The sequence below is a fragment of the Procambarus clarkii genome, chromosome 20, assembly GCF_040958095.1.
Source record: "Procambarus clarkii isolate CNS0578487 chromosome 20, FALCON_Pclarkii_2.0, whole genome shotgun sequence".
NCBI classification, from domain to species: domain Eukaryota; kingdom Metazoa; phylum Arthropoda; class Malacostraca; order Decapoda; family Cambaridae; genus Procambarus; species Procambarus clarkii.
In genome coordinates, this window is record NC_091169.1 from 47,832,067 (window position 1) to 47,859,622 (window position 27,556).

At 45.7% G+C, this 27,556-nt stretch overlaps 1 protein-coding gene and 1 non-coding gene across 2 annotated transcripts; both read left to right on the top strand.

Annotated features, from left to right (window-relative positions):
• The first annotated feature begins 325 nt into the window (after nucleotides 1-325).
• Nucleotides 326-26,130, top strand: LOC138366875 (zinc finger protein 112-like). The gene is made up of 2 exons (XM_069328166.1): nucleotides 326-572; nucleotides 25,277-26,130. The coding sequence occupies exons 1-2, from the start codon at nucleotides 326-328 to the stop codon at nucleotides 26,128-26,130; spliced, it is 1,101 nt and encodes a 366-aa protein (XP_069184267.1).
• A 1,014-nt stretch (nucleotides 26,131-27,144) lies between these two features.
• TRNAR-ACG (transfer RNA arginine (anticodon ACG)) lies at nucleotides 27,145-27,217 on the top strand. Its single transcript has one exon. It is a non-coding gene; the product is annotated as a tRNA-Arg (tRNA).
• The last annotated feature ends 339 nt before the right edge of the window (nucleotides 27,218-27,556 follow it).

The window sequence follows — 27,556 nt, forward strand, 5'->3', positions numbered from 1 at the left end:
TTGGCCCTGCCATTCCTCCTTCACCCAAATGTTGCTGGCCTCCACCAGCACACGTAATACGTCAAAGAGGAACATGAAGAAGCTGGAATGGTTGTTCCTTAAACAAAACTTTGACAATAAGAAGATTGACTGGGAAAAGTAAACACTGAAAGAGCAAAAATCCAATGGGAAGCCTTCTTAAGTAGCAAAACTCCCGCGCAAGGAACAGAACAGTTGACTGACGGCCGAAGCTTTCACAGTCTGCTTGAAATATATTCCTTAGCGGATGATAAAGAAAAAAAATAGGGCCAACTTAGAGACATACCGCAGGAGACACTACCGAAGAATGAAAGGAATAGCTGCAATTCTTAAGCAGACACGACTGTCCCAACAGAGACAATGGTATACAAGCTGGGAAAGTGAAGGAATGGTGCAGAAGGTGAAGCAACAATACCAGACTCAAGAAATGCAAATGACCCAGAAATTCGAACAAAAATACGAATATAAAATACTCTTTAAAATATACAAAATAAAAATCCAGATCCAGAATAGAAATTACAAGAAATTATTCATAAAAAGAGAACGACAAAGAAGTTAGTAAAAATCTGAAAGGAACAGTTCAATGTTCGTCATCCGGATACACAACACGAACATTACAGATCTGGAGCCAGATTCGCGAAAGCAGTTACGCAGCACTTACGAACCTGTACATCTTTTCTCAGTATTTAGCGACTTTGTTTACAATTATTAAACAGTTAATGAGCTCCCAAGCACCAGGAGGCTGTTTATAACAATAACAACAGTTGGATGGCAAGTTTCCATGCTTGTAAACTGTTTAATAAATGTAACCAAAGCCGTCAAAGATTGAGGAAGGATGTACACGTTCGTAAGTGCTTTCGTGAATCTGGCCCCTGGAAGCTGTTCTACGAACGCTACCCACAACAACTCGGACAATATATAACTGATATTAACACGAGTACAGTGCACTTTGAGAGAAACATTGACAACATGCCTAGTGCACTCTGCAGCCTCACGTCCTGTTTTCTGCAACACCATATTTCCCAAGAAATGTAAAGTGGCAGATGGCCGAGCGCTCGGGATAGTAGGGGAGAACAAGTTTGGATCCAGCAGAGATACCAGGGACCAGATTCACGAAGCAGTTACGCAAACACCTTCGAACCTGTACATCTTTTCTCAATATTTGGCGGCTTTGTATATAATTATTAAACAGTTAATGAGCGCCGAAGCACCAGAAGGCTGTTTATAACAACAACAGTTGATTGGGACGGTTCCATGCTTGTAAACTGTTTAATAAATGTAACCAAAGGCGCCAAATATTGAGGAAAGATGTACATTTTCGTAAGTACTTTCGTAACGGCTTTGTGAATTTGGCTCCAGAAGCACTTAAATCAGCAGATTTAAGATCCCTTCAAGCCACAACGACAGGTTCAATGTGCTGGCCAAAAACTATGGACAACATTAAACTATATTAACATGACACAAAGTTTTGAGTCGTTAGGAGTCAAATCTTTCAGTTTTATTGAGAATAATAAACTTCCCACACCAGGTCAACGTGAGGATTGTGGGCGGATGGTTCACCAGCTCACTTACAATAGTGCTCTTATGCCTGTGGGAGCAAGTACACTTGTTAAGTGCACTTGTTAAGTGGGCGGACTTAAGTTTGGTAACCAGCAACCGAAACATCCTAGTGTTTGGGCTCATGTGAGAGCCCCAGTCATCAGCAGTCCATAAATGTTACCCTGGCCGGGGTGGTATGTCTGTGGACAGTGCTAGAGCTGATAGCATCATCTCATTGTATGGCATGAGGCGAGACAACTTTGCGCGGGAACAGCTAGGCCCAGGCGTAGGTGAGCTGTGGGCCTCCAGCGCTCGCTGGCCACTTGAGTCGTTGTCATGGAAACAGCCGCCATCTTAGTAAACATCTTGAGCCGCCATGTTGGTCGGCCATCTTGGAGTTGCCCTAGGGGCTATGCTACACCGTCGCTGATTGGATGTGAGGGGTAGGCCGCTGTATGCCTTCCTCTCATTGGTTATTTCGAGAAGGACACGGGGATAGCCGGTGTAGCATCATTCTGAACCCAGCTGCCACCTTGTCAAGACGCTCTCTGTACTCAATTCGGCCAAATTGAAGTATAGGGCGTCGTGGTGGCTGGACTACTCAACTGCTGATGCTTCCTGCTTCACCAACGACAGCGGTCGTCACAGAATCCGGCCGATGTCGTCGCTTGGAGGGGTTTAAGACATTATTGTATGCAGGGGGTAGAGGTACAGTGATCTGGGATCGTGGGGAATGTGCATACGAGCAGTAACAGACTCGTAGATCCCATACCAGTGATGATTAGACTTGCTAGTGCTCTGTAGCAGTCGATGGGAACAGGGAAATTCGTGTCAGTGTTAAGGCAAATTTCCCAGGTTTTTTGTGAGACGCTATCGTTATGCGCGTCACCTGGGTACGAACGCTTCACTTCACCAGTGGGTCGAGGGTGCGAACTCAGCCGTGTGTGTGTGGGAGGGGTTCGAGTGTGCGCCAATTTTTCGAATAAATACCACGTAAGGTACTACCGCCGCCTACGCCACCCGGAGCGAGCCAGCCACATATAGCGGGGTGCCTGATGTATGAGAATGGTGTGTAGCCGGCAGTGTGAATGAGTAATTACCTATGTGTGTATTTCTGGTGATTAGTAGTCTCTAAAGCTTGAATTCGAGGTCAAGTGTTCCGTCACATTGTCACGCAGCACCTGTTCAGGTGGAGTGGAGTGTGGGCGAGGAGATACTCACCTGTGTTTCATCTTGTCAGTCCAGAGGGACTTAAGTCTGGTGTACACAGACATACAGTGTGTGTGTGTGTGTGTGTGGGTACACACGGGAACAGAGTATACATAGATTAGCCAAGGACTGAGAGGATGTCCATGTAATAATTATAGTATTCCATTGTGGTTTAATCATTTTTGATCGTCCGTGGGACGGAGTGATATCATTTCCATGTGTGGTCTTGCAGGTGTGGAATTCCAACACTGAGTGCTCAGGTATGTGTAACGCCAGTGATTCCTGGCAATGATTATTGTGGAGTGTACCACAGTGTGGTCTTTATTTCTTGTATTGTTCCCATGGCCGTGACAAGTGTGATTTATATATATATATATATATATATATATATATATATATATATATATATATATATATATATATATATATGTATTAACGTAATTTTGGTAGAATTTGGTGAGTGACGAGGCTGTCTGGAGAGACCGGCATCGCTCTATCGAGTAACGTAACTCTCGAGAGTGTTTATCGGCATGCGTGATCGATAAATCACTCACCCATGTGATTTCAGGAGTGTGAGATTCTCCTTAGTGTTCCCAATAACGTTTGATAGCTGTAGGCTACATGTGTCAGCAGTAATTATATGTATATATATAATCGTAGTGTCACGGTGCCCAGTGTCATTGAGTTATTTACTGTGTGGTGATTGATATATATTGACCTATGTTCTAGGGGTTATTGAGAGCACTGGGGTCATTTGCAACAGTAAGTAAGTGTGTGCAGTATTCTAATATTTGGAAATTAGAGTTCTTGCCGTGTGTGTTATTGCAAAGGGGTTGTTATTTGATGGCGATTGTTGCTAGTGTTGAGCATCACCGTATGTGATTGCAGTTCAGTAAGTTCTAGAGGGTTCATGTCCTGTAGGTTATTTTACTAGGTTCTGCAGTATTGTCATTGCAACCGGATTGTAACGTAAATCACTGTGATTTGTTAGTGTGATTTGTCATTGTCGTGGGTGAACTCGGCTGTAGACGAGTACTTGGGTACACATATTCTCCTGTTATCTGGTAGGACATCGAAGTCCAGTATTCAGTGAGGTGATTGCGAGGCAATTAATATAACGTAACCAAGGGAACGCCCATTGCTTTAAGAGAATTTGTTCTTTGACAATTTGAGTAACGTAGAATACGTTTGGGTTAATTTACTTTCCTGCAAGCAGCTACTGTAGTCTCAAGGAGCCTAGCCATCAGCCAGATAAGAATTAGAGTATTGTCTGTCGTAATTAACGGTCAGTGGGCCGGGTAATTGACGTGTTTCAGGAAGTCAAAGTAATTAATCTCGATCCTTGTTTGATCGACTCACACGAAGGCTACATTGTTCCATTAACGTAACGTCGTTATCTGCCCGGAAGTACCGGCACTTGATTGACTCGTGGGAGGAGTAACGTCATTTTAGAATAACGTAAACGTGGGGCTAATTACTGTTATTAGCCACCTGAATTGGTCTGAGTATGGAAGGCTTAGACGGAATTCATACCTTAATGTAAATTGCTGAGCCAGTGTGAAAGGTTGCGTATTTTAATTGTTTAATTATTGATCTTGAGGATAGTAATTAATTACTCTAAAGGTAATCACGAGTGATTACCGTTATCTTAGCACTTTGGACATTGTAAATCAGAGTTTACCATCGCTGCGTGATTAGTAACCGATTAACGTAAATTAACGTAACTAGTAAGGAGATTAATCAGCTGTCTGGTAGTACAGGGATTAATGGGATTTTCTCACTGAATGCTCGACGGGTAGAGTGTTGTGTAATTTCCGCGTTACTAGTGACAGTTGTAAGTGTTATTAATTTAACGTAAATGTTACCTTGTTAATAAAGTAAATCAATTGTTATTGATTGTTGATCGTCCGTGGGACGAAGTGTTAACGTAAGGATTAATTTAAGGAAGGGTGCTGGAGTTGCCAGTGAACCCATTAGTTATTGTTGTCATTGAAAGACTACTGATTTGATTGCATTGCAACCGCCATTGCAGGTGTAGATTGCACTGAGGCGTAGAACAGTTAGGTTACTGGAGACGTATTTCAGAACCTACTGTGTCATTTGTTGTAATTGTGATTATAGATCTGTTAGTTCTTGTTTCTTGTTGATTCCTCTGTGGTCACGCTTATGTTCGAGTTAGTTCATTATGCAGTCCGAGGGGCTGGTGTCTAGCTGTCATTGATAGTGTCACAGGAAGGATTTCGAGTAAAGTCATTGACATTTCTTCTTGTTTTGTTGTAGTAGTTAGTACTTTATTGAATAAACTAAGTTGTTATGGTTAACACTGTCTTTTCGTTACACCCCCACACATTATTATTGTTATGCAAATGTTCTTCACACTCGACTAATAAAGTTGAGACTGATCCTGAGCTTTGGATCAAATATACGGCACCACACAACAATAAATTATTGTTGTGAGAGCCCGTGACTTACTCGTTAGATTCGCTTCGGCGATTGGCGAAGGTCGGCGGCCTAAGAGAGGGGATTTCAATTTTCATTGGGGTCTCGGCGTTTGCTCGCGCCTAGTCAATTGTTCATACATGGTCCCAAAGTGAGGAATGAGCTGTTTACTACACTGGTGTGTTAGCTAAGCAAGTCCTTCCTCAGGCGACCTAATTGAATATCACGACAGGAATAAAGGTTAAAGAATAAAGAAAATTCTTAGAAATTTTCCGAGCTAAAATTCCTTATACCAACTTCATTTTATTCCACAAATTCACTCATCAAAAACTCTCACAAGGATAAGAGCGGGTGTCAGAGAATGGTCTCTCAAGATTCTCCCACAGCTGACTTGAATGGCATTGCAGTGCACAGTGCACCGATCTTGTGCACAAGCCTCTCTCTCTTAACCCTGGATAGTGACCTGGTATGCTGGGTATCTCCAGAATGTCCACTTAACCAGGAACACTTTCATAATACGGAGGCCGCCGTATGTCCAGGCAGGAAGTAGATACAGGGAGTTAAGGATACTTGCCACCAAGGGTCAGTGAGTACATTGGCTGGGGCCAGCATGAGAGACAGAGGGGGAGACACCAGCGATCGTCTGACTTCTGGGGTCAACCGGCGCGATGGAGAATAACAACTATGATGTGGTCGTGAAGTGTTCATGACGTCACCTCTCCTTCTGATCATCGTACGTTCAATATGATTGGTTCCCGCTCATTTGCTGCAATGCTATTGGTCAAATTGTAACTCTTTTGTGTTGTGCCCCACAAGATGCTCTGAGCCTCAGGAAAAAGCATTCACGTGAGGGAGTCCTTACACAGAGGACGTGTCCTGTTCTGTCTTATCGGCCAATAGACTGAACACGGTCCATTCCTCACCGTCAAGTTAACTCAGCGTCTTTTCGATATACCCACACTCGCCCAGAATCATGATTGTGAATATATTGTTCAGAAGCCTATAGTGACAAAATCACCAGAGGGAAACAGACTGGTATCAGGTAACCCCTGGTGACAAAGATCGTTGTGAGTGACCTAGAGTGAACTAAGGCAGTGCCGCCGCCTAAGTAACCTGTGTGTGACTTTACCACAAGTGTACCGCATGGTACCATATAATAACCTGCAGCCGCCAGCCGCCACTCTGTCCCGAGCGTGTAGCCTCGAGCGCCCGCCGCCGCCCTCACTGTACTACGTGACGTCACCATCTTACTCACCGCCAGTGCCAGTGTGTGTGCGGGTGTCTGTCTGTTAAGCATACAGCACGCCGTACTGCGAGTACCCTCCATGTCTACGAGCGAAACCAGCTATCAGGCCACCTACGAGTGCTTGTATAAATGTGCCTGAGTGAGTGAGTAAATAAGAGAGGTACCCCCATCTGTAAGTACAAGATCTTGTCATTGTTTTATTGTGTCTGTGTTGATCTGATGGATCAACCACAGTTCTCACCTTCTCATACCTGTCACAGGTTATAGGTGAATCGACGGTGTATGCGTGTTATCTGTGTGGTATCACTGCATTTCACTCGTCTGTGAATGTGAGCTTCACATACACCACACATTTAGTTATTGTGTGATATTATTATTGTGCATGTTATTGCCTGTCTCATTGACAGTGTAGTTGTGTTTATTGCGCATCATCATTACCCGAGTATCCGGTTGGAACTCTTGTGATCCCTTTGCATACCGGCAGTTAGGTTTGCCGTGTTAATGATTGACTGTCACCTGTGTTAAGTTAGGTGTTTCTCCACGAGTGGATACGAGTCATTTAGCCAGACGTCAAGAGTCTCGCTAATACAACCATAGCCTTTCTGACGCCAATCTAAAGTAAATCAAGCACCCTGTGTATTAGTGGTTAAGTTAGTAAATAAACTACTGTTAAGCTTTATGCGGTGTTTCCGTTGAACCACTTCTGAATACTGCCAACTATTACTTAAGCCTTCAGCTCCAGGTGTCTTCAACACCGAGTTGCCTATATTCACTAAACTATAAATGTGATGAGGACCCTAGGAGTCCCTTAAAGTGTTAAAGCATTGTGGAGATTCCACCGATCAACGTGGACCAGGACCAGGTGAGGCTAGTCTGAGAAGAGACCCTCAAGGACTCTAACTCGACCTTGCTCCCAGGCCCTGTACGGTTGCTCTCGTATTTTCCATTCTGCTAATTCCGACAGTTTCGTGAAGCGTCTGCCACATGTCCATTGGCGACGTGCGCATTGCAGTCGTGAAAGCAAAAAAAAAAAAAACACCCACATCTTTTGAAACTTTATATACATCGGCTGAATTTTTGTAATTTTCCTTTGGATCTTATTTTCAGGGCTGTCACTCCCTTGTCACAGTGATCACATGTCTTGACAAAGTTCACGTGTTAAACATGTGCATGTTGTTTCTCTTCTCATGTTTCTGTGATTTTGTCACAGTGATTGAGAAGTAATGTGGTGGAGGCTGACTCCATACACAGTTTCAAGTGTAAATATGATAGAGCCCAATAGGCTCAGGAACCTGTACACATGTTGATTGATGGTTGAAAGACGGGACCAAACAGCCAGAGCTCAACCCCCGCAAGCACAATTAGGTGAGTACATCAGATATAGAGGAAAAATGAAACTCATAACTTTGTGACATTTTCTGCAGATAATGCAAAAAAATCAGGATGAGAATTACCTTGGCAGAAGACAGATATATATATATATATATATATATATATATATATATATATATATATATATATATATATATATATATATATAAAGTTTGTGAGGGTACCACCTCTGGTGCCAATGTGGGGACCCATAGCCTCGGAGAAGAAAATAAAAAGTATTCAGAGGAGACCTTGTGGTTTCTCACTGAACACTAATATTATCTTCTCCTACCACCCCCATTCTTTTGTATGTACACATATATATTTACTTTATTTGAACTTTGTTACAAAAAAGGAGTTACATATAGGTTACAAAGATGGTTGTCATAGGTTGTCGAGTTCCTCCAGCTCCTCAGATGGCGGGCAGGAACCCTGGATGCAGTGCGCATTTCCCCTCTGTATCGCCACACTGAGGCGCTGGAAAAGAAAGCTTGCAGCTCTCGGGTCCCTTGTTGTTTCAATGAGCCTAGAACCCAGTTCCTTCAAAAAACTGGTAGCACTTTTACCCCAGGCGCCGAGCGTCTCAGAAGCAATGGGGACAAAATTGTAGTGGTGATCCAGTTCTCTATACTTACGGGATTTGGCTGCTTCCCTGTGGGTGGCAGCGCCACCTGGTTGTGCAACACTGAGGTTAATGTAGGTGTTAGCCAGGGTTGATACGCACGTGTAGTCCCATACCAACTGCTTGCCATTCTTCCAGGGGTTCACTGTGATACCATCTGGGCGACCAATAAGAGCATCAGAGTTACGGGGCGTTAGGTAACGGGGCTCTCTTTCAGCTGGGCATCCAGCTGTGGTGAGGCTCCTCTTGATGATGTCGTTAACTTCGCTGTGCCTCGAGTGCCATCCCCCTGTGCTTTGGCAGAGTAGGCCATGGTGACCGTACCTGTCAGCCACCACCTCGCCGCAAATACACCTATATCTGGTGTGGATTGGGGCAGCAAGGCGGAGGGCCACAGCAATTCGGAGGGCGTGTGGTGTGAGACGCGTGCCAGTTGCCGACATTGGGGTTGCTAACAGGAAATATATATATATATATATATATATATATATATATATATATATATATATATATATATATATATATATATATATATATATATATATATAATGTCGTACCTTCCGGGTAGATGGGACTCGATAGCCTGGGAAGGCAGCCCATCTAGGGGAAGGAAAACCCTGATTTTAAACCTCCGCTGCCTTGCGGCCATACCCTTGTTTTTGGGAAGGCTTCAGGAGTCAACCTCGAGGAAAAATCCGGAGTTGGAGCCCCTAAGGCAGTTCGTTGTTGACGTCGACCTCGTTCTGGCAGCTCCTGCGACGTTGCTGGAACCATGCGTATTGGCATTTGCCTCTCTATTGGATAATTTCAGCAACGTGGAGAGGGGGGACCTGCTGCATAGGTAACAGCTTCTCCTCCATATCTACCTACCCAGGCTTTGCGCCCTGGAGAGGACACTCCAGCTTCGCCTCACAGCGTCGAACCAACACGGGAAGCGACAGTCTACCGGTTTTAAGTCTTCTGCTCGATTGGCGAAGAGTGTGACGCCAGGGGTTGCTTCCAACGGTGGGAGGGGTCATCGCGCCCCACTGGGCAGCTACCGCCCGCCTCAAGCTGGGCAAACCCCAGCCAATAAGGTGTTGCCTCGCCACGGTCCGTTAACCTCACTGGGTGCGTGGGGTTTAGGGTGAAAACTGACAAGCGGCCCGACAACTTTGCACCAAGCAATACCAAACCAAAGAAGAAAATATCAACTGCCCTAAAGCTGGGCACATGGAACGTCAGGACACTGACACCAGGTTTCTCTGACGACCTGCAAGAAATCAATGACGCCCGAAAAACAGCAATCATCGATAGGGAGCTGAGCAAGCTGCAGATGGATATTGTTGCTCTCCAAGAGACCAGGCTCCCGGGATCAGGATCTGTGAGAGAGAGGACCTTCTTTTTCTTCTGGCAAGGAAAACCTCCAGATGAGACCAGAGAACATGGTGTGGGATTTGCCGTCAGGAATGCACTGTTGGGACACATTATGCCACCGATGGGGGAAACCGAACGAGTTCTGTCTCTGCAACTGTACTCCCAAACAGGACCAGTCAATGTAATTAGTGCATATGCACCAACCCTGACTTCTCCAGCAGAGGCAAAGGAAAAATTCTACGATGACCTCAACAGAGTCATAGCGAGAATCCCTGTAAAGGAGCCACTGTTCATCCTCGGCGACTTCAACGCCAGAGTGGGTGCCGAGCACAACATTTGGCCCACTTGCCTGGGTCAATTCGGCATAGGAAGGATGAATGAGAACGGGCAACGTCTGCTAGAACTCTGCTGCCTTCATGGTCTTTGTGTCACCAACACGTTCTTCGGCACAAAGCCTCAACACCGAGTATCTTGGAGACACCCCAGATCCAAGCACTGGCACCAGCTTGACCTGATTCTTACCAGGCGTGCAAGTCTACCCAGCGTCAAGATTACGCGTAGCTACCAGAGTGCTGTCTGTGACACCGACCACTCCCTGGTATGTAGCAGGGTCAAGATGCAACCAAAGAAGATTCATCACTCGAAAAAGGCGGGCAGACCTCGCATCGACACCACCAAGACCCGCAACCAGGACAAGGTGGAAGATTTTGCACACGTGCTCGAGGAAGCTCTCCCTGGCCCAGCTGGGGTCACTGCCTGTAAAAGATGGGAGCACTTCAGAGACGCTGTGTTCAACGCTGCCATTTCCACCTTTGGCAAGAAGACCAGCAGGTCGGCAGACTGGTTCGAGGCTCACTCGGAAGAGATGACACCTGTAATCGAAGAGAAGAGAAACGCCTTGGCAGCCTACAAAGCCTGCCCAAGTCAGCGCAACTTACAGATCCTTCGGGCCGTCCGCTGCAAAGTGCAGCAGAGCGCCAGGCGATGTGCCAACAACTATTGGCTCCAGCTCTGCTCCCAGATACAGACTGCAGCGGATACAGGCAATGTACGGGGAATGTATGACGGCATCAAGCAGGCCCTCGGCCCAATCCAGAGGAAGACCGCTCCTCTGAAATCTGCCACTGGCGAGGTGATTCAGGACCAGACACTGCAGCTGAAGCGCTGGGTCGAGCACTACTCTGAGCTATACGCCAGGGACAATGTGGTCACCGAAGATGCCCTGTGCGCCATTGAGTGTCTGCCTGTGTTAATGGAGCTCGACAGTGAACCGACCCTGGAAGAACTCAGCGATGCCCTGGACTCCCTTGCTTCTGGTAAAGCTCCTGGCAAAGATGGCATTCCTGCTGAGACCTTGAAGTGCTGCAGAGGTAGCCTGCTCATGGAGCTGCACGAAATTCTCTGCCTCTGCTGGGAAGAAGGAGAGGTGCCACAGGACATGAGGGATGCCAACATCGTCACACTGTATAAGAATAAAGGTGACAGGGGCGACTGCAACAACTACCGTGGAATCTCCCTCCTCAGTATTGTCGGAAAGCTGTTTGCTCGAGTCGCATTGAAGAGGCTCCAAGTACTTGCAGAGAGAGTTTATCCAGAATCACAATGTCGATTCAGAGCTGGCAGGTCCACCATCGACATGTTTTTTTCCCTCAGACAACTGCAGGAGAAATGCAGGGAACAGACGCAGCCACTCTTTGTAGCCTTCATAGATCTGACGAAGGCCTTCGACCTCGTCAGCAGGGATGGCCTGTTCAAGATCCTCCCCAAGATCGGATGCCCACCCAGGCTCCTCAGCATCATCAGATCTTTCCATGAGAACATGAGGGGCACCGTGGTCTTTGATGGCCTAACATCAGACGCCTTTGACATCCGAAGTGGAGTAAAGCAGGGCTGCGTACTGGCTCCAACCCTATTCGGGATTTTCTTCGCAGTTATGCTGCGGCACGCCTTCGGATCTGTCACGGAAGGCATTTACCTCCGGACCAGGTCGGATGGAAGGCTCTTTAACCTCGCCAGGCTGAGAGCCAAGACAAAGGTTCGGCTGAGGTGTCTGCGCGACTTCCTCTTTGCCGACGACGCAGCAGTCACTGCCCACTCAGCTGAAGACCTCCAACGGCTCATAACCCGCTTCAGCGAGGCCTCTCAGGCTTTTGGACTCACCATCAGTCTGAAGAAAACACAAGTCATGGGACAAGGAGTGGACTCCCCACCTGACATCGGCATCTCTGATTCCAAACTGGAAGTTGTTCACGACTTCGTGTACCTGGGCTCCACAATCTCTGACTCCCTCTCTCTTGATACGGAGCTAAACAAACGCATCGGTAAGGCATCTACTACCATGTCCAAACTGACAAAGAGAGTGTGGGCCAACAATAGGCTAACTGAGTATACTAAGATTCAGGTTTACAGATCCTGTGTCCTGAGCACTCTCCTTTATGGCAGTGAGTCTTGGACACTCCGCGCCCGTCAGGAAAGACGGCTGAATGCCTACCACATGCGCTGCCTTAGACACATCTTGGACATCACCTGGCAGGACAAGGTGACAAACAACAACGTCTTGGGGAGAGCAAGAATCACCAGCATGTACACAATGCTGAAACAGAGACGAATGCGCTGGCTCGGGCACGTTGTGCGAATGGGCGACGGCAGGATCCCCAAGGATCTCCTGTATGGAGAGCTGAGGCAGGGAAAGCGTCCAGTAGGCAAGCCCCAGCTACGGTACAAAGACGTATGCAAAAGGGACCTGAAAGCCATGGACGTCGATCTTGCTATATGGGAGACACTGGCTGCAGACCGTTCAGCCTGGAGGCAGTCTGTTCAACGAGGTCTCTCCAAGTTCGAGGAGTCACTTGCTAAGGAATCGGAGGCAAAGAGACAGAGAAGGAAAGCCGGTAACCAGGAAGACAGACCAGAATCGGACTTCGTTTGTGCTCGGTGTGGGATGGACTGCCACTCTCGGATTGGCCTCATCAGTCACACCAGACGCTGCACCAGGATTGACAACTAGGGCGCAACTCCATAGTCTCCCGAGACTGAAGGATGCCTACTACGTACCTAGTAGCCAGAACGCACTTCTCAGCCTACTATGCAAAGCCCGATTTGCCTAATAAGCCAAGTTTTCATGTATTAATATATTTTCTCAATTTTTTTTCTTATGAAATGATAAAGCTATCCATTTCATTATGTATGAGGTCAATTTTTTTTATTGGAGTTAAAATTAACGTAGATATATATATATATATATATATATATATATATATATATATATATATATATATATATATAAGCCTATACTTGCATATATATATATTGAGAAAACAAGCCTGAATTGTCCCAAGGACTATATGCAACTGACAACTCACACCCCAGAAGTGACTCGAACCCATACTGCCAGGAGCACTCTGCTGGCGTACAGGACACCTTAACCACTCGACAAATACGACCGGACAAAAAGGAGGTGATTCGGTGGAGGTGGCAGTATGGGTACGAGTCACTTGTGGGGTGTGAGTTTTCAGTTGCATATAGTCCTGGGGACCATTCAGGCTTGTTTGCATTTGTGTTCCTCACGTGTGCCCCAAAGAATGAGGTGATTTGATAAAATACTATGCCCAAGATTACCATCAGAGTGCTGGTGGGGGGGAGGAGGGGGGGATGACTCAAATTGCTTCGGCTATCACCTTTTTGTCCGGTCGTGTTGGTCGAGTGGTTACGGTGTCCTGTAGGCCAGCAGAGTGCCCCTGGCAGTATGGGTTCGAGTCAATTCTGGGGTGTGAGTTTTCAGTTACATATATATATATGCGTGTATCAATAAAGTCCTCGACTTAACATACAAAAAAATAGATTTGTTATCAGCGATAAGTTCCAGTAAGTTAGAGGTGATACAAACTAAGAACTTGAACAAGAACGGAAGTCACAGTAACGGGGCCTGAAACTTGACACACCCAACCCACTCATCTAACAACAATGGCGGTCCAGCGCACGGGTTCGAACCCCCATCAGTGCCCCCCATCAGTGTCCCCCATCAGTGCCCCCCATCAGTGCCCCCCATCAGTGCCCCCCATCAGTGCCCCCCATCAGTACCCCCCATCAGTGCCCCCTATCAATGCCCCCCATCAGTGCCCCCCATCAGTGCCCCCCATCAGTACCCCCCATCAGTGCCCCCCATCAGTACCCCCATCAGTGCCCCCCATCAGTACCCCCCATCAGTGCCCCCCATCAGTGCCCCCCATCAGTACCCCCCATCAGTACCCCCCATCAGTACCCCCCATCAGTACCCCCCATCAGTACCCCCCATCAGTGTCCCCCATCAGTGCCCCCCATCAGTGCCCCCCATCAGTGCCCCCATCAGTACCCCCCATCAGTGCCCCCCATCAGTGCCCCCCATCAGTGCCCCCCATCAGTGCCCCCCATCAGTACCCCCCATCAGTGCCCCCCATCAGTGCCCCCCATCAGTACCCCCCATCAGTGCCCCCCATCAGTGCCCCCCATCAGTGCCCCCATCAGTGCCCCCCATCAGTGCCCCCCATCAGTGCCCCCCATCAGTGCCCCCCATCAGTACCCCCCATCAGTGCCCCCCATCAGTGCCCCCATCAGTGCCCCCCATCAGTGCTCCCCATCAGTACCCCCCATCAGTGCCCCCCATCAGTACCCCCATCAGTGCCCCCCATCAGTGCCCCCCATCAGTACCCCCCATCAGTGCCCCCCATCAGTGCCCCCCATCAGTGCCCCCCATCAGTACCCCCCATCAGTGCCCCCCATCAGTGCCCCCCATCAGTGCCCCCCATCAGTGCCCCCCATCAGTGCCCCCCATCAGTGCCCCCCATCAGTGCCCCCCATCAGTACCCCCCATCAGTGCCCCCCATCAGTACCCCCCATCAGTGCCCCCCATCAGTGCCCCCCATCAGTACCCCCATCAGTGCCCCCCATCAGTGCCCCCCATCAGTGCCCCCCATCAGTGCCCCCCATCAGTGCCCCCCATCAGTGCCCCCCATCAGTACCCCCCATCAGTGCCCCCCATCAGTGCCCCCCATCAGTACCCCCCATCAGTGCCCCCCATCAGTGCCCCCCATCAGTGCCCCCCATCAGTGCCCCCCATCAGTACCCCCCATCAGTGCCCCCCATCAGTGCCCCCCATCAGTACCCCCCATCAGTGCCCCCCAACAGTACCCCCCATCAGTGCCCCCCATCAGTGCCCCCCATCAGTACCCCCCATCAGTGCCCCCCATCAGTGCCCCCCATCAGTGCCCCCCATCAGTACCCCCCATCAGTGCCCCCCATCAGTGCCCCCCATCAGTGCCCCCCATCAGTACCCCCCATCAGTGCCCCCCATCAGTGCCCCCCATCAGTGCCCCCCATCAGTGCCCCCCATCAGTGCCCCCCATCAGTACCCCCCATCAGTGCCCCCCATCAGTACCCCCCATCAGTGCCCCCATCAGTGCCCCCCATCAGTACCCCCCATCAGTGCCCCCCATCAGTACCCCCCATCAGTGCCCCCCATCAGTGCCCCCCATCAGTACCCCCCATCAGTGCCCCCCATCAGTACCCCCCATCAGTGCCCCCCATCAGTGCCCCCCATCAGTACCCCCCATCAGTGCCCCCCATCAGTACCCCCCATCAGTGCCCCCCATCAGTGCCCCCCATCAGTACCCCCCATCAGTGCCCCCCATCAGTGCCCCCCATCAGTGCCCCCCATCAGTACCCCCCATCAGTGCCCCCCATCAGTACCCCCCATCAGTGCCCCCCATCAGTGCCCCCCATCAGTACCCCCCATCAGTGCCCCCCATCAGTGCCCCCCATCAGTGCCCCCCATCAGTGCCCCCCATCAGTGCCCCCCATCAGTGCCCCCCATCAGTACCCCCCATCAGTACCCCCCATCAGTGACCCCCATCAGTGCCCCCCATCAGTACCCCCCATCAGTGCCCCCCATCAGTGCCCCCCATCAGTGCCCCCCATCAGTGCCCCCCATCAGTGCCCCCCATCAGTACCCCCCATCAGTGCCCCCCATCAGTACCCCCCATCAGTGCCCCCCATCAGTGCCCCCCATCAGTACCCCCCATCAGTGCCCCCCATCAGTACCCCCCATCAGTGCCCCCCATCAGTGCCCCCCATCAGTACCCCCCATCAGTGCCCCCCATCAGTACCCCCCATCAGTGCCCCCCATCAGTGCCCCCCATCAGTACCCCCCATCAGTGCCCCCCATCAGTACCCCCCATCAGTGCCCCCCATCAGTGCCCCCCATCAGTACCCCCCATCAGTGCCCCCCATCAGTGCCCCCCATCAGTGCCCCCCATCAGTACCCCCCATCAGTGCCCCCCATCAGTACCCCCCATCAGTGCCCCCCATCAGTGCCCCCCATCAGTACCCCCCATCAGTGCCCCCCATCAGTGCCCCCCATCAGTGCCCCCCATCAGTGCCCCCCATCAGTGCCCCCCATCAGTGCCCCCCATCAGTACCCCCCATCAGTGCCCCCCATCAGTGCCCCCCATCAGTACCCCCCATCAGTGCCCCCCATCAGTGCCCCCCATCAGTGCCCCCCATCAGTGCCCCCCATCAGTACCCCCCATCAGTGCCCCCCATCAGTGCCCCCCATCAGTACCCCCCATCAGTGCCCCCCATCAGTACCCCCCATCAGTGCCCCCCATCAGTGCCCCCCATCAGTACCCCCCATCAGTGCCCCCCATCAGTGCCCCCCATCAGTGCCCTGGTGAATTTGTTCAACAAAGAAAATGTTGACGTTTCGGGCTTCCAGGATCACTATTACGAATGGATTATGTTCAAGAACGGACCGAAACGTTGTTACTTCCTCCATTTGTAAATTGTCTTGAGTGGGTCTTGATGCCGTCAGTGACTGCCCGGACAGGTACAAGCGGAGTGTTGTCAAGCGTAGTCAAGCACTGTTGCCTGTCAAGCACTGTTGCCTGTCAAGCACTGTTGCCTGTCAAGCACTGTTGCCTGTCAAGCACTGTTGCCTGTCAAGCACTGTTGACTGTCAAGCACTGTTGACTGTCAAGCACTGTTGACTGTCAAGCACTGTTGTCTGTCAAGCACTGTTGTCTGTCAAGCACTGTTGCCTGTAGGGCACTGTTGACTGTCAAGCACTGTTGCCTGTAGGGCACTGTTGCCTGTCAAGCACTGTTGTCTGTCAAGCACTGTTGACTGTCAAGCACTGTTGCCTGTCAAGCACTGTTGACTGTCAAGCACGGTTGCCTGTCAAGCACTGTTGACTGTCAAGCACTGTTGCCTGTCAAGCACTGTTGCCTGTCAAGCACTGTTGCTGGCCACTGAGGCCACTCAGTTGTGGGAACCGACCTGTGAGATTTATATTTATTTAATTTATATGAATTTATATTTACGTTAATTTATATACTTCGATAGCAATTTGTATAATGATAAGTGGACTGTATTTCTGCAATAATCTCATAATCTCACAAATCGATCCTCTACACATTAGGGGGGGGGGGTTTATATTAATTAAATTATATATATGCAGCCAATCTAACTACAGTATTAACTACATACATTGAAAAGGTTCCTTATCTTATTTGTACAGCAAGCTTTAGTCCACCAGGTATAACTAGGTTGTAGACACCACATTTTTCCTCTTTGAGGTAGCTTCCATCACCCTGGTAACTGATGTACAAAGCCTTGCTTCCTCGTCTTGACCTGTCAAAAGGGCGCTAGCTGTAAAGCCAGAATCCTATATATGACAGGTATATCAGAGAAACACTATACATGGAACAATAAAGACCTGGCTTAATTACCTTTAGTTTGAGGCTATCTCGTGCTCTAACCGACTAACCCTACCCAATGACATTAATGGCTACTAATGATAGATAATGGGTTTCGGAAAGAACACTTAACTTGATTTGTTGATAGTGTGTTGATAATGGTACACCTTTGGTTTCCATAACACTACGTCCAAGTAAAATTAACAGGAGCCGAATTTGCTCCCGTGAGCCTCTGGTCTAGTATCAACAATGGCAATGTCTAACACTCCATACTATTGACGCTACTGGCCGACATTGTCCAGATATGATAGGAGCCAAATTTGCTCCACGCGTCTCGGAGGTGACAATAACAATGGCTCCCCTCCTTCCTCACTGATGCCTGGCCTACATTGTCCAGATGTCAATAAGTGATAGAAGGGTCACATTTACTCTACTTTAATATTGATAATTAAGTTAATTTATATAAGATGTTTTATGATGGTAAAGTCCAAAGACTAATGTATTTAAGAATAATTCCCAGCAGAATAGCTGGTGAATATAATAGTATGTGGTGATGATATCCTGTTTTCTTTAGACGGTAATTCCACTACAAGTTACGTTTTCTATGGGTAACTTGTTTATACAATACAGCTATTATTATCTGTATGAATGATATATTAAATGGTGTCGGATTTTCCGACATAATTCCCCAGGGGCTGCTCACGGGTCGAAGTCCTATTAGAACAGACGAACACCGATACTCCTCCTTCGAATTATTAGATTAATTTGATGTTAGTAGTTAGTAATCACACATTTGTGCGTCTGTTCGTACAGGACGGATGTCCCGTACTAGAGTTGCAGGGGTTAGAAGTCTAATGCGATTTCATTTCCCTGTCAACTCTTGAAAGGCTAATATTCAAGCCTTATTACATATTATTTAACCCAGAAGACTGGATGTGATCAAGTACTACAGTCAAGTATGATTCAGGGACTGCAGTGAGATCAGTGACATTAGATATAACTTGAAGTTTCTTCAGGTAACTGGTCACTGATATATAAACACTGAGGCCCATGGAATACATCTTGATTAAATAATAAATGTATCAAATCAGTCATCAGATTTATTGGGGTTTAATTTAGTTAATTGATTCAGAAGATTGAATAGCTCATCATTAAAGTAAAGTATGGTTCTGAGACTGCAGTGGGTTCAGTGACATTTGTCGCAGTGACTTGTAGCTGTTTTAGGCTACTGTTCACTGATTTGCCACTGAGGCCTCATGAACTCATCTTCAGCTTTAAATGATGATACTAACATCAACCTCTGTTGGTATAGTCAGCTGTAATCTCCTTAGTATAATGCTACTGGAGAAATATAATCAGCTGACAAATTTAGATTTCTACTGGTATTGTTTATCTGCAGGCATAGGTCTCCCCAGGCTTGATACTGGGCCTGAGAGTAATTTACCTCCTGCAGAGTTTAACATGGTTATGCCCTGATATTTAGTAGGGCTACCGATGAATTGATGGTAGTAATCTGTCCCCACAAGGAGAGCTATTTGGCATTTGATTTGCTCAAATTTACCTGCAGCTGCTTGATAATAGCTTTCCAGGTCAGCATAATCAACTGGAGATTGTTGTAACAAATCTTCACATTTCTTGATCTGTCTTGCTAAGTGGCCTTTAAGACCTGCAAGGGTTCTTTTCATTCTCCCTGCATTATCCATACTGGCTCGTTGGTGAAGCCTTGTGGGACTTGTACTTGGGCTGCTCATAATACTGAACAAACACTAATGGTAGCCTAGGGTAAATTCTGCACTCACTAGGCAATAATCCTACCTCTACTAGAGGTTAGCACTTAAAATTAATACACATTATATATATACAATCATACACACTAATGATTTGAGTGATAAACCAGTGTCATGGAAGTACCTTTAGGTTAGCTCTTCTATATCACCCTAGGATGGAAGAGACACTAATTAATCACTCAAAGGTGTAATGATCATAAGTGAATTATTATATATTACAACTCAACTCGAGTTGATAAAAATTACACCAAAAATAGGGTCTGGACCATTCATTAATGGTGTTAGGTTGTTGAATATAGTACAACTGACTATGGTAATAATGGGACTAGGATGAACGATAATAGTTCAACTAGTCAATGGTAAATATCCTACCCTGTTGTGGGTTGGCAATTAGTAAATATTATACTGTGATCACTAGTGCAATTTATATTAAATAATTCTCTATTTTGGAGAAATAATATACACAATTATTGATAATAGCCTCTTAATTAGCCTCTATGAAACTTCTAATATTATCTAGAAGTATTAAATATTATTAGTGACCTCGCGAAATAAAGTCCACAAAATTCGTAGATAATCTCTCGCGAAATTTAACACCACGAAATCCATGAACAATCTCGCGACACAGTCACTAATTTGGCTGGCTTCTATATTAGCGCTGTCATTTCACAGAATAACACGCCACCAAATATCTGTGGGTGTCCATGAAACCGCTGATGAGGCTGATCTGAACTGAGCGGGGGCTCGTGAGCTCGCACGAGGTAACGCCGCCGTCTTTGACTGCTGGCCTTGTATAATTCACACTGCACTAGTATATTTAATGAATCCACTGGTTAACTGGTTCATCCGGTACTAAGATGACCAAATGTGGGTTCAAAGGATCAAATAATCCATCATCCGGTTCGAAGATGACCAAATAATGTGGGAACCGACCTGTGAGATTTATATTTATTTAATTTAAATGAATTTATATTTACGTTAATTTATATACTTCGAAAGCAATTTGTATAATGATAAGTGGACTGTATTTCTGCAATAATCTCATAATCTCACAAATCGATCCTCTACACATTAGAGGGGGTTTATATTAATTAAATTATATATATGCAGCCAATCTAACTACAGTATTAACTACATACATTGAAAAGGTTCCTTATCTTATTTGTACAGCAAGCTTTAGTCCACCAGGTATAACTAGGTTGTAGACACCACATTTTTCCTCTTTGAGGTAGCTTCCATCACCCTGGTAACTGATGTACAAAGCCTTGCTTCCTCGTCTTGACCTGTCAAAAGGGCGCTAGCTGTAAAGCCAGAATCCTATATATGACAGGTATATCAGAGAAACACTATACATGGAACAATAAAGACCTGGCTTAATTACCTTTAGTTTGAGGCTATCTCGTGCTCTAACCGACTAACCCTACCCAATGACATTAATGGCCACTAATGATAGATAATGGGTTTCGGAAAGAACACTTAACTTGATTTGTTGAGAGCGTGTTGATAATGGTACACCTTTGGTTTCCAAAACACTACGTCCAAGTAAAATTAACAGGAGCCGAATTTGCTCCCGTGAGCCTCTGGTCTAGTATCAACAATGGCAATGTCTAACACTCCATACTATTGACGCTACTGGCCGACATTGTCCAGATATGATAGGAGCCAAATTTGCTCCACGCGTCTCGGAGGTGACAATAACAATGGCTCCCCTCCTTCCTCACTGACGCCTGGCCTACATTGTCCAGATGTCAATAAGTGATAGAAGGGTCACATTTACTCTACTTTAATATTGATAATTAAGTTAATTTATATAAGATGTTTTATGATGGTAAAGTCCAAAGACTAATGTATTTAAGAATAATTCCCAGCAGAATAGCTGGTGAATATAATAGTATGTGGTGATGATATCCTGTTTTCTTTAGACGGTAATTCCACTACAAGTTACGTTTTCTATGGGTAACTTGTTTATACAATACAGCTATTATTATCTGTATGAATGATATATTAAATGGTGTCGGATTTTCCGACATAATTCCCCAGGGGCTGCTCACGGGTCGAAGTCCTATTAGAACAGACGAACACCGATACTCCTCCTTCGAATTATTAGATTAATTTGATGTTAGTAGTTAGTAATCACACATTTGTGCGTCTGTTCGTACAGGACGGATGTCCCGTACTAGAGTTGCAGGGGTTAGAAGTCTAATGCGATTTCATTTCCCTGTCAACTCTTGAAAGGCTAATATTCAAGCCTTATTACATATTATTTAACCCAGAAGACTGGATGTGATCAAGTACTACAGTCAAGTATGATTCAGGGACTGCAGTGAGATCAGTGACATTAGATATAACTTGAAGTTTCTTCAGGTAACTGGTCACTGATATATAAACACTGAGGCCCATGGAATACATCTTGATTAAATAATAAATGTATCAAATCAGTCATCAGATTTATTGGGGTTTAATTTAGTTAATTGATTCAGAAGATTGAATAGCTCATCATTAAAGTAAAGTATGGTTCTGAGACTGCAGTGGGTTCAGTGACATTTGTCGCAGTGACTTGTAACTGTTTTAGGCTACTGTTCACTGATTTGCCACTGAGGCCTCATGAACTCATCTTCAGCTTTAAATGATGATACTAACATCAACCTCTGTTGGTATAGTCAGCTGTAATCTCCTTAGTATAATGCTACTGGAGAAATATAATCAGCTGACAAATTTAGATTTCTACTGGTATTGTTTATCTGCAGGCATAGGTCTCCCCAGGCTTGATACTGGGCCTGAGAGTAATTTACCTCCTGCAGAGTTTAACATGGTTATGCCCTGATATTTAGTAGGGCTACCGATGAATTGATGGTAGTAATCTGTCCCCACAAGGAGAGCTATTTGGCATTTGATTTGCTCAAATTTACCTGCAGCTGCTTGATAATAGCTTTCCAGGTCAGCATAATCAACTGGAGATTGTTGTAACAAATCTTCACATTTCTTGATCTGTCTTGTTAAGTGGCCTTTAAGACCTGCAAGGGTTCTTTTCATTCTCCCTGCATTATCCATACTGGCTCGTTGGTGAAGCCTTGTGGGACTTGTACTTGGGCTGCTCATAATACTGAACAAACACTAATGGTAGCCTAGGGTAAATTCTGCACTCACTAGGCAATAATCCTACCTCTACTAGAGGTTAGCACTTAAAATTAATACACATTATATATATACAATCATACACACTAATGATTTGAGTGATAAACCAGTGTCATGGAAGTACCTTTAGGTTAGCTCTTCTATATCACCCTAGGATGGAAGAGACACTAATTAATCACTCAAAGGTGTAATGATCATAAGTGAATTATTATATATTACAACTCGAGTTGATAAAAATTACACCAAAAATAGGGTCTGGACCATTCATTAATGGTGTTAGGTTGTTGAATATAGTACAACTGACTATGGTAATAATGGGACTAGGATGAACGATAATAGTTCAACTAGTCAATGGTAAATATCCTACCCTGTTGTGGGTTGGCAATTAGTAAATATTATACTGTGATCACTAGTGCAATTTATATTAAATAATTCTCTATTTTGGAGAAATAATATACACAATTATTGATAATAGCCTCTTAATTAGCCTCTATGAAACTTCTAATATTATCTAGAAGTATTAAATATTATTAGTGACCTCGCGAAATAAAGTCCACAAAATTCGTAGATAATCTCTCGCGAAATTTAACACCACGAAATCCATGAACAATCTCGCGACACAGTCACTAATTTGGCTGGCTTCTATATTAGCGCTGTCATTTCACAGAATAACACGCCACCAAATATCTGTGGGTGTCCATGAAACCGCTGATGAGGCTGATCTGAACTGAGCGGGGGCTCGTGAGCTCGCACGAGGTAACGCCGCCGTCTTTGACTGCTGGCCTTGTATAATTCACACTGCACTAGTATATTTAATGAATCCACTGGTTAACTGGTTCATCCGGTACTAAGATGACCAAATGTGGGTTCAAAGGATCAAATAATCCATCATCCGGTTCGAAGATGACCAAATAATGTGGGAACCGACCTGTGAGATTTATATTTATTTAATTTAAATGAATTTATATTTACGTTAATTTATATACTTCGAAAGCAATTTGTATAATGATAAGTGGACTGTATTTCTGCAATAATCTCATAATCTCACAAATCGATCCTCTACACATTAGAGGGGGTTTATATTAATTAAATTATATATATGCAGCCAATCTAACTACAGTATTAACTACATACATTGAAAAGGTTCCTTATCTTATTTGTACAGCAAGCTTTAGTCCACCAGGTATAACTAGGTTGTAGACACCACATTTTTCCTCTTTGAGGTAGCTTCCATCACCCTGGTAACTGATGTACAAAGCCTTGCTTCCTCGTCTTGACCTGTCAAAAGGGCGCTAGCTGTAAAGCCAGAATCCTATATATGACAGGTATATCAGAGAAACACTATACATGGAACAATAAAGACCTGGCTTAATTACCTTTAGTTTGAGGCTATCTCGTGCTCTAACCGACTAACCCTACCCAATGACATTAATGGCCACTAATGATAGATAATGGGTTTCGGAAAGAACACTTAACTTGATTTGTTGAGAGCGTGTTGATAATGGTACACCTTTGGTTTCCAAAACACTACGTCCAAGTAAAATTAACAGGAGCCGAATTTGCTCCCGTGAGCCTCTGGTCTAGTATCAACAATGGCAATGTCTAACACTCCATACTATTGACGCTACTGGCCGACATTGTCCAGATATGATAGGAGCCAAATTTGCTCCACGCGTCTCGGAGGTGACAATAACAATGGCTCCCCTCCTTCCTCACTGACGCCTGGCCTACATTGTCCAGATGTCAATAAGTGATAGAAGGGTCACATTTACTCTACTTTAATATTGATAATTAAGTTAATTTATATAAGATGTTTTATGATGGTAAAGTCCAAAGACTAATGTATTTAAGAATAATTCCCAGCAGAATAGCTGGTGAATATAATAGTATGTGGTGATGATATCCCGTTTTCTTTAGACGGTAATTCCACTACAAGTTACGTTTTCTATGGGTAACTTGTTTATACAATACAGCTATTATTATCTGTATGTATGATATATTAAATGGTGTCGGATTTTCCGACATCAGTGGCCAGCACTGCAGTGAGGGAGGAGATGGTCAACACTTCACTGACGATGAGGTCAACACTTCACTGACGATGAGGTCAACACTTCAATGGTGATGAGGTCAACACTTCAATGGTGATGAGGTCAACACTTCACTGACGATGAAGTCAACACTTCACTGACGATGAGGTCAACACTTCAATGGTGATGAGGTCAACACTTCAATGGTGATGAGGTCAACACTTCACTAACGATGAGGTCAACACTTCACTGACTATGAGGTCAACACTTCACTGACTATGAGGTCAACACTTCACTAACGATGAGGTCAACACTTCACTGGTGATGAGGTCAACACTTCACTGATGATGAGGTCAACACTTCACTAAGGATGAGGTCAACACTTCACTAAGGATGAGGTCAACACTTCACTGAGGATGAGGTCAACACTTCACTGATGATGAGGTCAACACTTCACTGATGATGAGGTCAACACTTCACTGAGGATGAGGTCAACACTTCACTGAGGATGAGGTCAACACTTCACTGATGATGAGGTCAACACTTCACTGATGATGAGGTCAACACTTCACTGAGGATGAGGTGAACACTTCACTGATGATGATGTCAACACTTCACTGAGGATGAGGTCAACACTTCCCTTAGAATGAGGTCAGAACCTCCGAGAAGGGAAGCAGTTGTCAGCACTTCCAAAAGGAGAGAAAATGGCCGCCACGTGGACACTGACCGAGAAAGTGGTCAGCACTTCACCGAGGCAATGACCAGCACTTCTCTAAAAGTTCAAATATAAACCATTCAAGGATCAGCATTCAAGGATCAACATTCAAGGATCAACATTCAAGGATCAACATTCAAGGATCATCATTCAAGGATCAACATACAAGGATCAACATACAAGGATCAACATTCAAGGATCAACATTCAAGGATCAACATACAAGGATCAACATACAAGGATCAACATTCAAGGATCAACCTACAAGTATCAACATACAAGGATCAACATACAAGGATCAACATACAAGGATCAACATTCAAGGATCAACATTCAAGGATCAACATTCAAGGATCAACATACAAGGATCATCATTCAAGGATCAACATACAAGGATCAACATTCAAGGATCAACATTCAAGGATCATCATTCAAGGATCAACATTCAAGGATCAACATACAAGGATCAACATACAAGGATCATCATTCAAGGATCAACATACAAGGATCAACATTCAAGGATCAACATACAAGGATCATCATTCAAGGATCAACATTCAAGGATCAACATTCAAGGATCAACATACAAGGATCAACATACAAGGATCAACATACAAGGATCAACATACAAGGATCATCATTCAAGGATCAACATTCAAGGATCAACATACAAGGATCAACATACAAGGATCAACATACAAGGATCAACATACAAGGATCATCATTCAAGGATCAACATACAAGGATCAACATACAAGGATCAACATACAAGGATCATCATTCAAGGATCAACATACAAGGATCAACATGCAAGGATCATCATTCAAGGATCAACATACAAGGATCAACATACAAGGATCAACATTCAAGGATCAACATACAAGGCTCAACATACAAGGATCAACATACAAGGATCAACAGCTTCAAGTTCAACAAGTAACAATGTAGGACAAAACAAACATTCACCCACAGGGTAATAAACCCATGGAACCGCCTACCCGGCAGAGTGACCAATGCCATGTAAGTCGTTACTGACAAGCCGTCGACTTCCTGTCCCTGACGAGGTCAAACGGTACTGTATTGTCGGAGTGATGCTGGCCAGGCCTTGTGTCAACACTGTGTTCCATGTTATGTACACGTTTACTTGGGGTGGGGGGGGGGAGAGAGATAAGGGGAAGGTGGGAGTGGTAGGGTGGGAGAGAAGGAGATAAAGAGAGAGATATGAGGAAAAGAAAAGTACACAAAAGTGGCGGCAGAAGAGTTAAGTGGGAGGAGTAGAGAGGAGGAGGCAAGGCGGTAGAGAGTGTACAAGACACACAAAAGATAAGTAGGGATGGATGAGAAGCGAGAGAAAGAGAAGGATGTAGTGTGAGGGAGAGAGAAGGATGGAGAGAGCATGATGGACAAGGGACACCAAATATACCAACAGTCCGTCCTTCTCAGGTTCCCCAACGTCCAGAAACTGTCCTACTAAAGTGCCCTATTCCTAACCTACCACAGGACCCAGCACTACAACACTAACAAATATGAATGCGATAATAACATAATATTTTGGGTATTATATATATGGATCTTAACCTAGTGTTTCTTTCACCCTTTGCCCCTGTTACCTAGCAGTAAAATAGGTACCTGGGTGTTAGTCAGCTGTCACGGGCTGCTTCCTGGGGATGGAGGCCTGGTCGATGACCGGGCCGCGGGGACGCTAAGCCCCGGAAGCACCTCAAGGTAAGGTAAGGTAGTGATGTGAAGGGGACATATAGAGTGGCCAGGCCAAGCCTTCTCTGTCTGTTGTATTCCTTCATAATGTTCTCAAACACCAAAATGTTCCCTATTTTCCTATCATTCTTTCCTGTTTATTATTGTTTCCTTTCCATTAGTTTTTTGTTTATATTATTCTTGCCAACACATACATGTATAAATATGTATTGTTACACATGAGAACTTATGCTCATCTGGCCTTGTGGCGCAACGGATAACGCGTCTGACTACGGATCAGAAGATTCCAGGTTCGAATCCTGGCAAGGTCGCTCTTTTAATTTATGTTTATAATTACAAAAAAAAATCATTCTTTTCTAGCTTTCTACATTTTTGGAGTTAGAGAAGAAAATTTCACAAAGTAGGAAATTTTGCGCAACTCATCCCGTGAGTGGACACACCGCCATAGTGACAGTATAGGGCAGCGTCACTCATCCCGTGAGTGGACACACCGCCATAGTAACAGTAATGGGCAGCGCCACTCATCCTGTGAGTGGACACACCGCCATAGTGACAGTAATGGGCAGCGCCACTCATCCTGTGAGTGGACACACCGCCATAGTGAGAGTATTGGGCAGCGCCACTCATCCTGTGAGTGGACACACCGCCAT

What these genes read in the sequence shown, in the direction of transcription:
- LOC138366875 (XM_069328166.1), top strand. Translation starts at nt 326, where the DNA reads ATGAAAGGAATAGCTGCAATTCTTAAGCAGACACGACTGTCCCAACAG. An exon ending in AAAAAGAGAACGACAAAGAA is followed by an intron (nt 573 to 25,276) that starts GTTAGTAAAAAT and finishes AAACCATTCAAG; the next exon opens with GATCAGCATTCAAGGATCAA.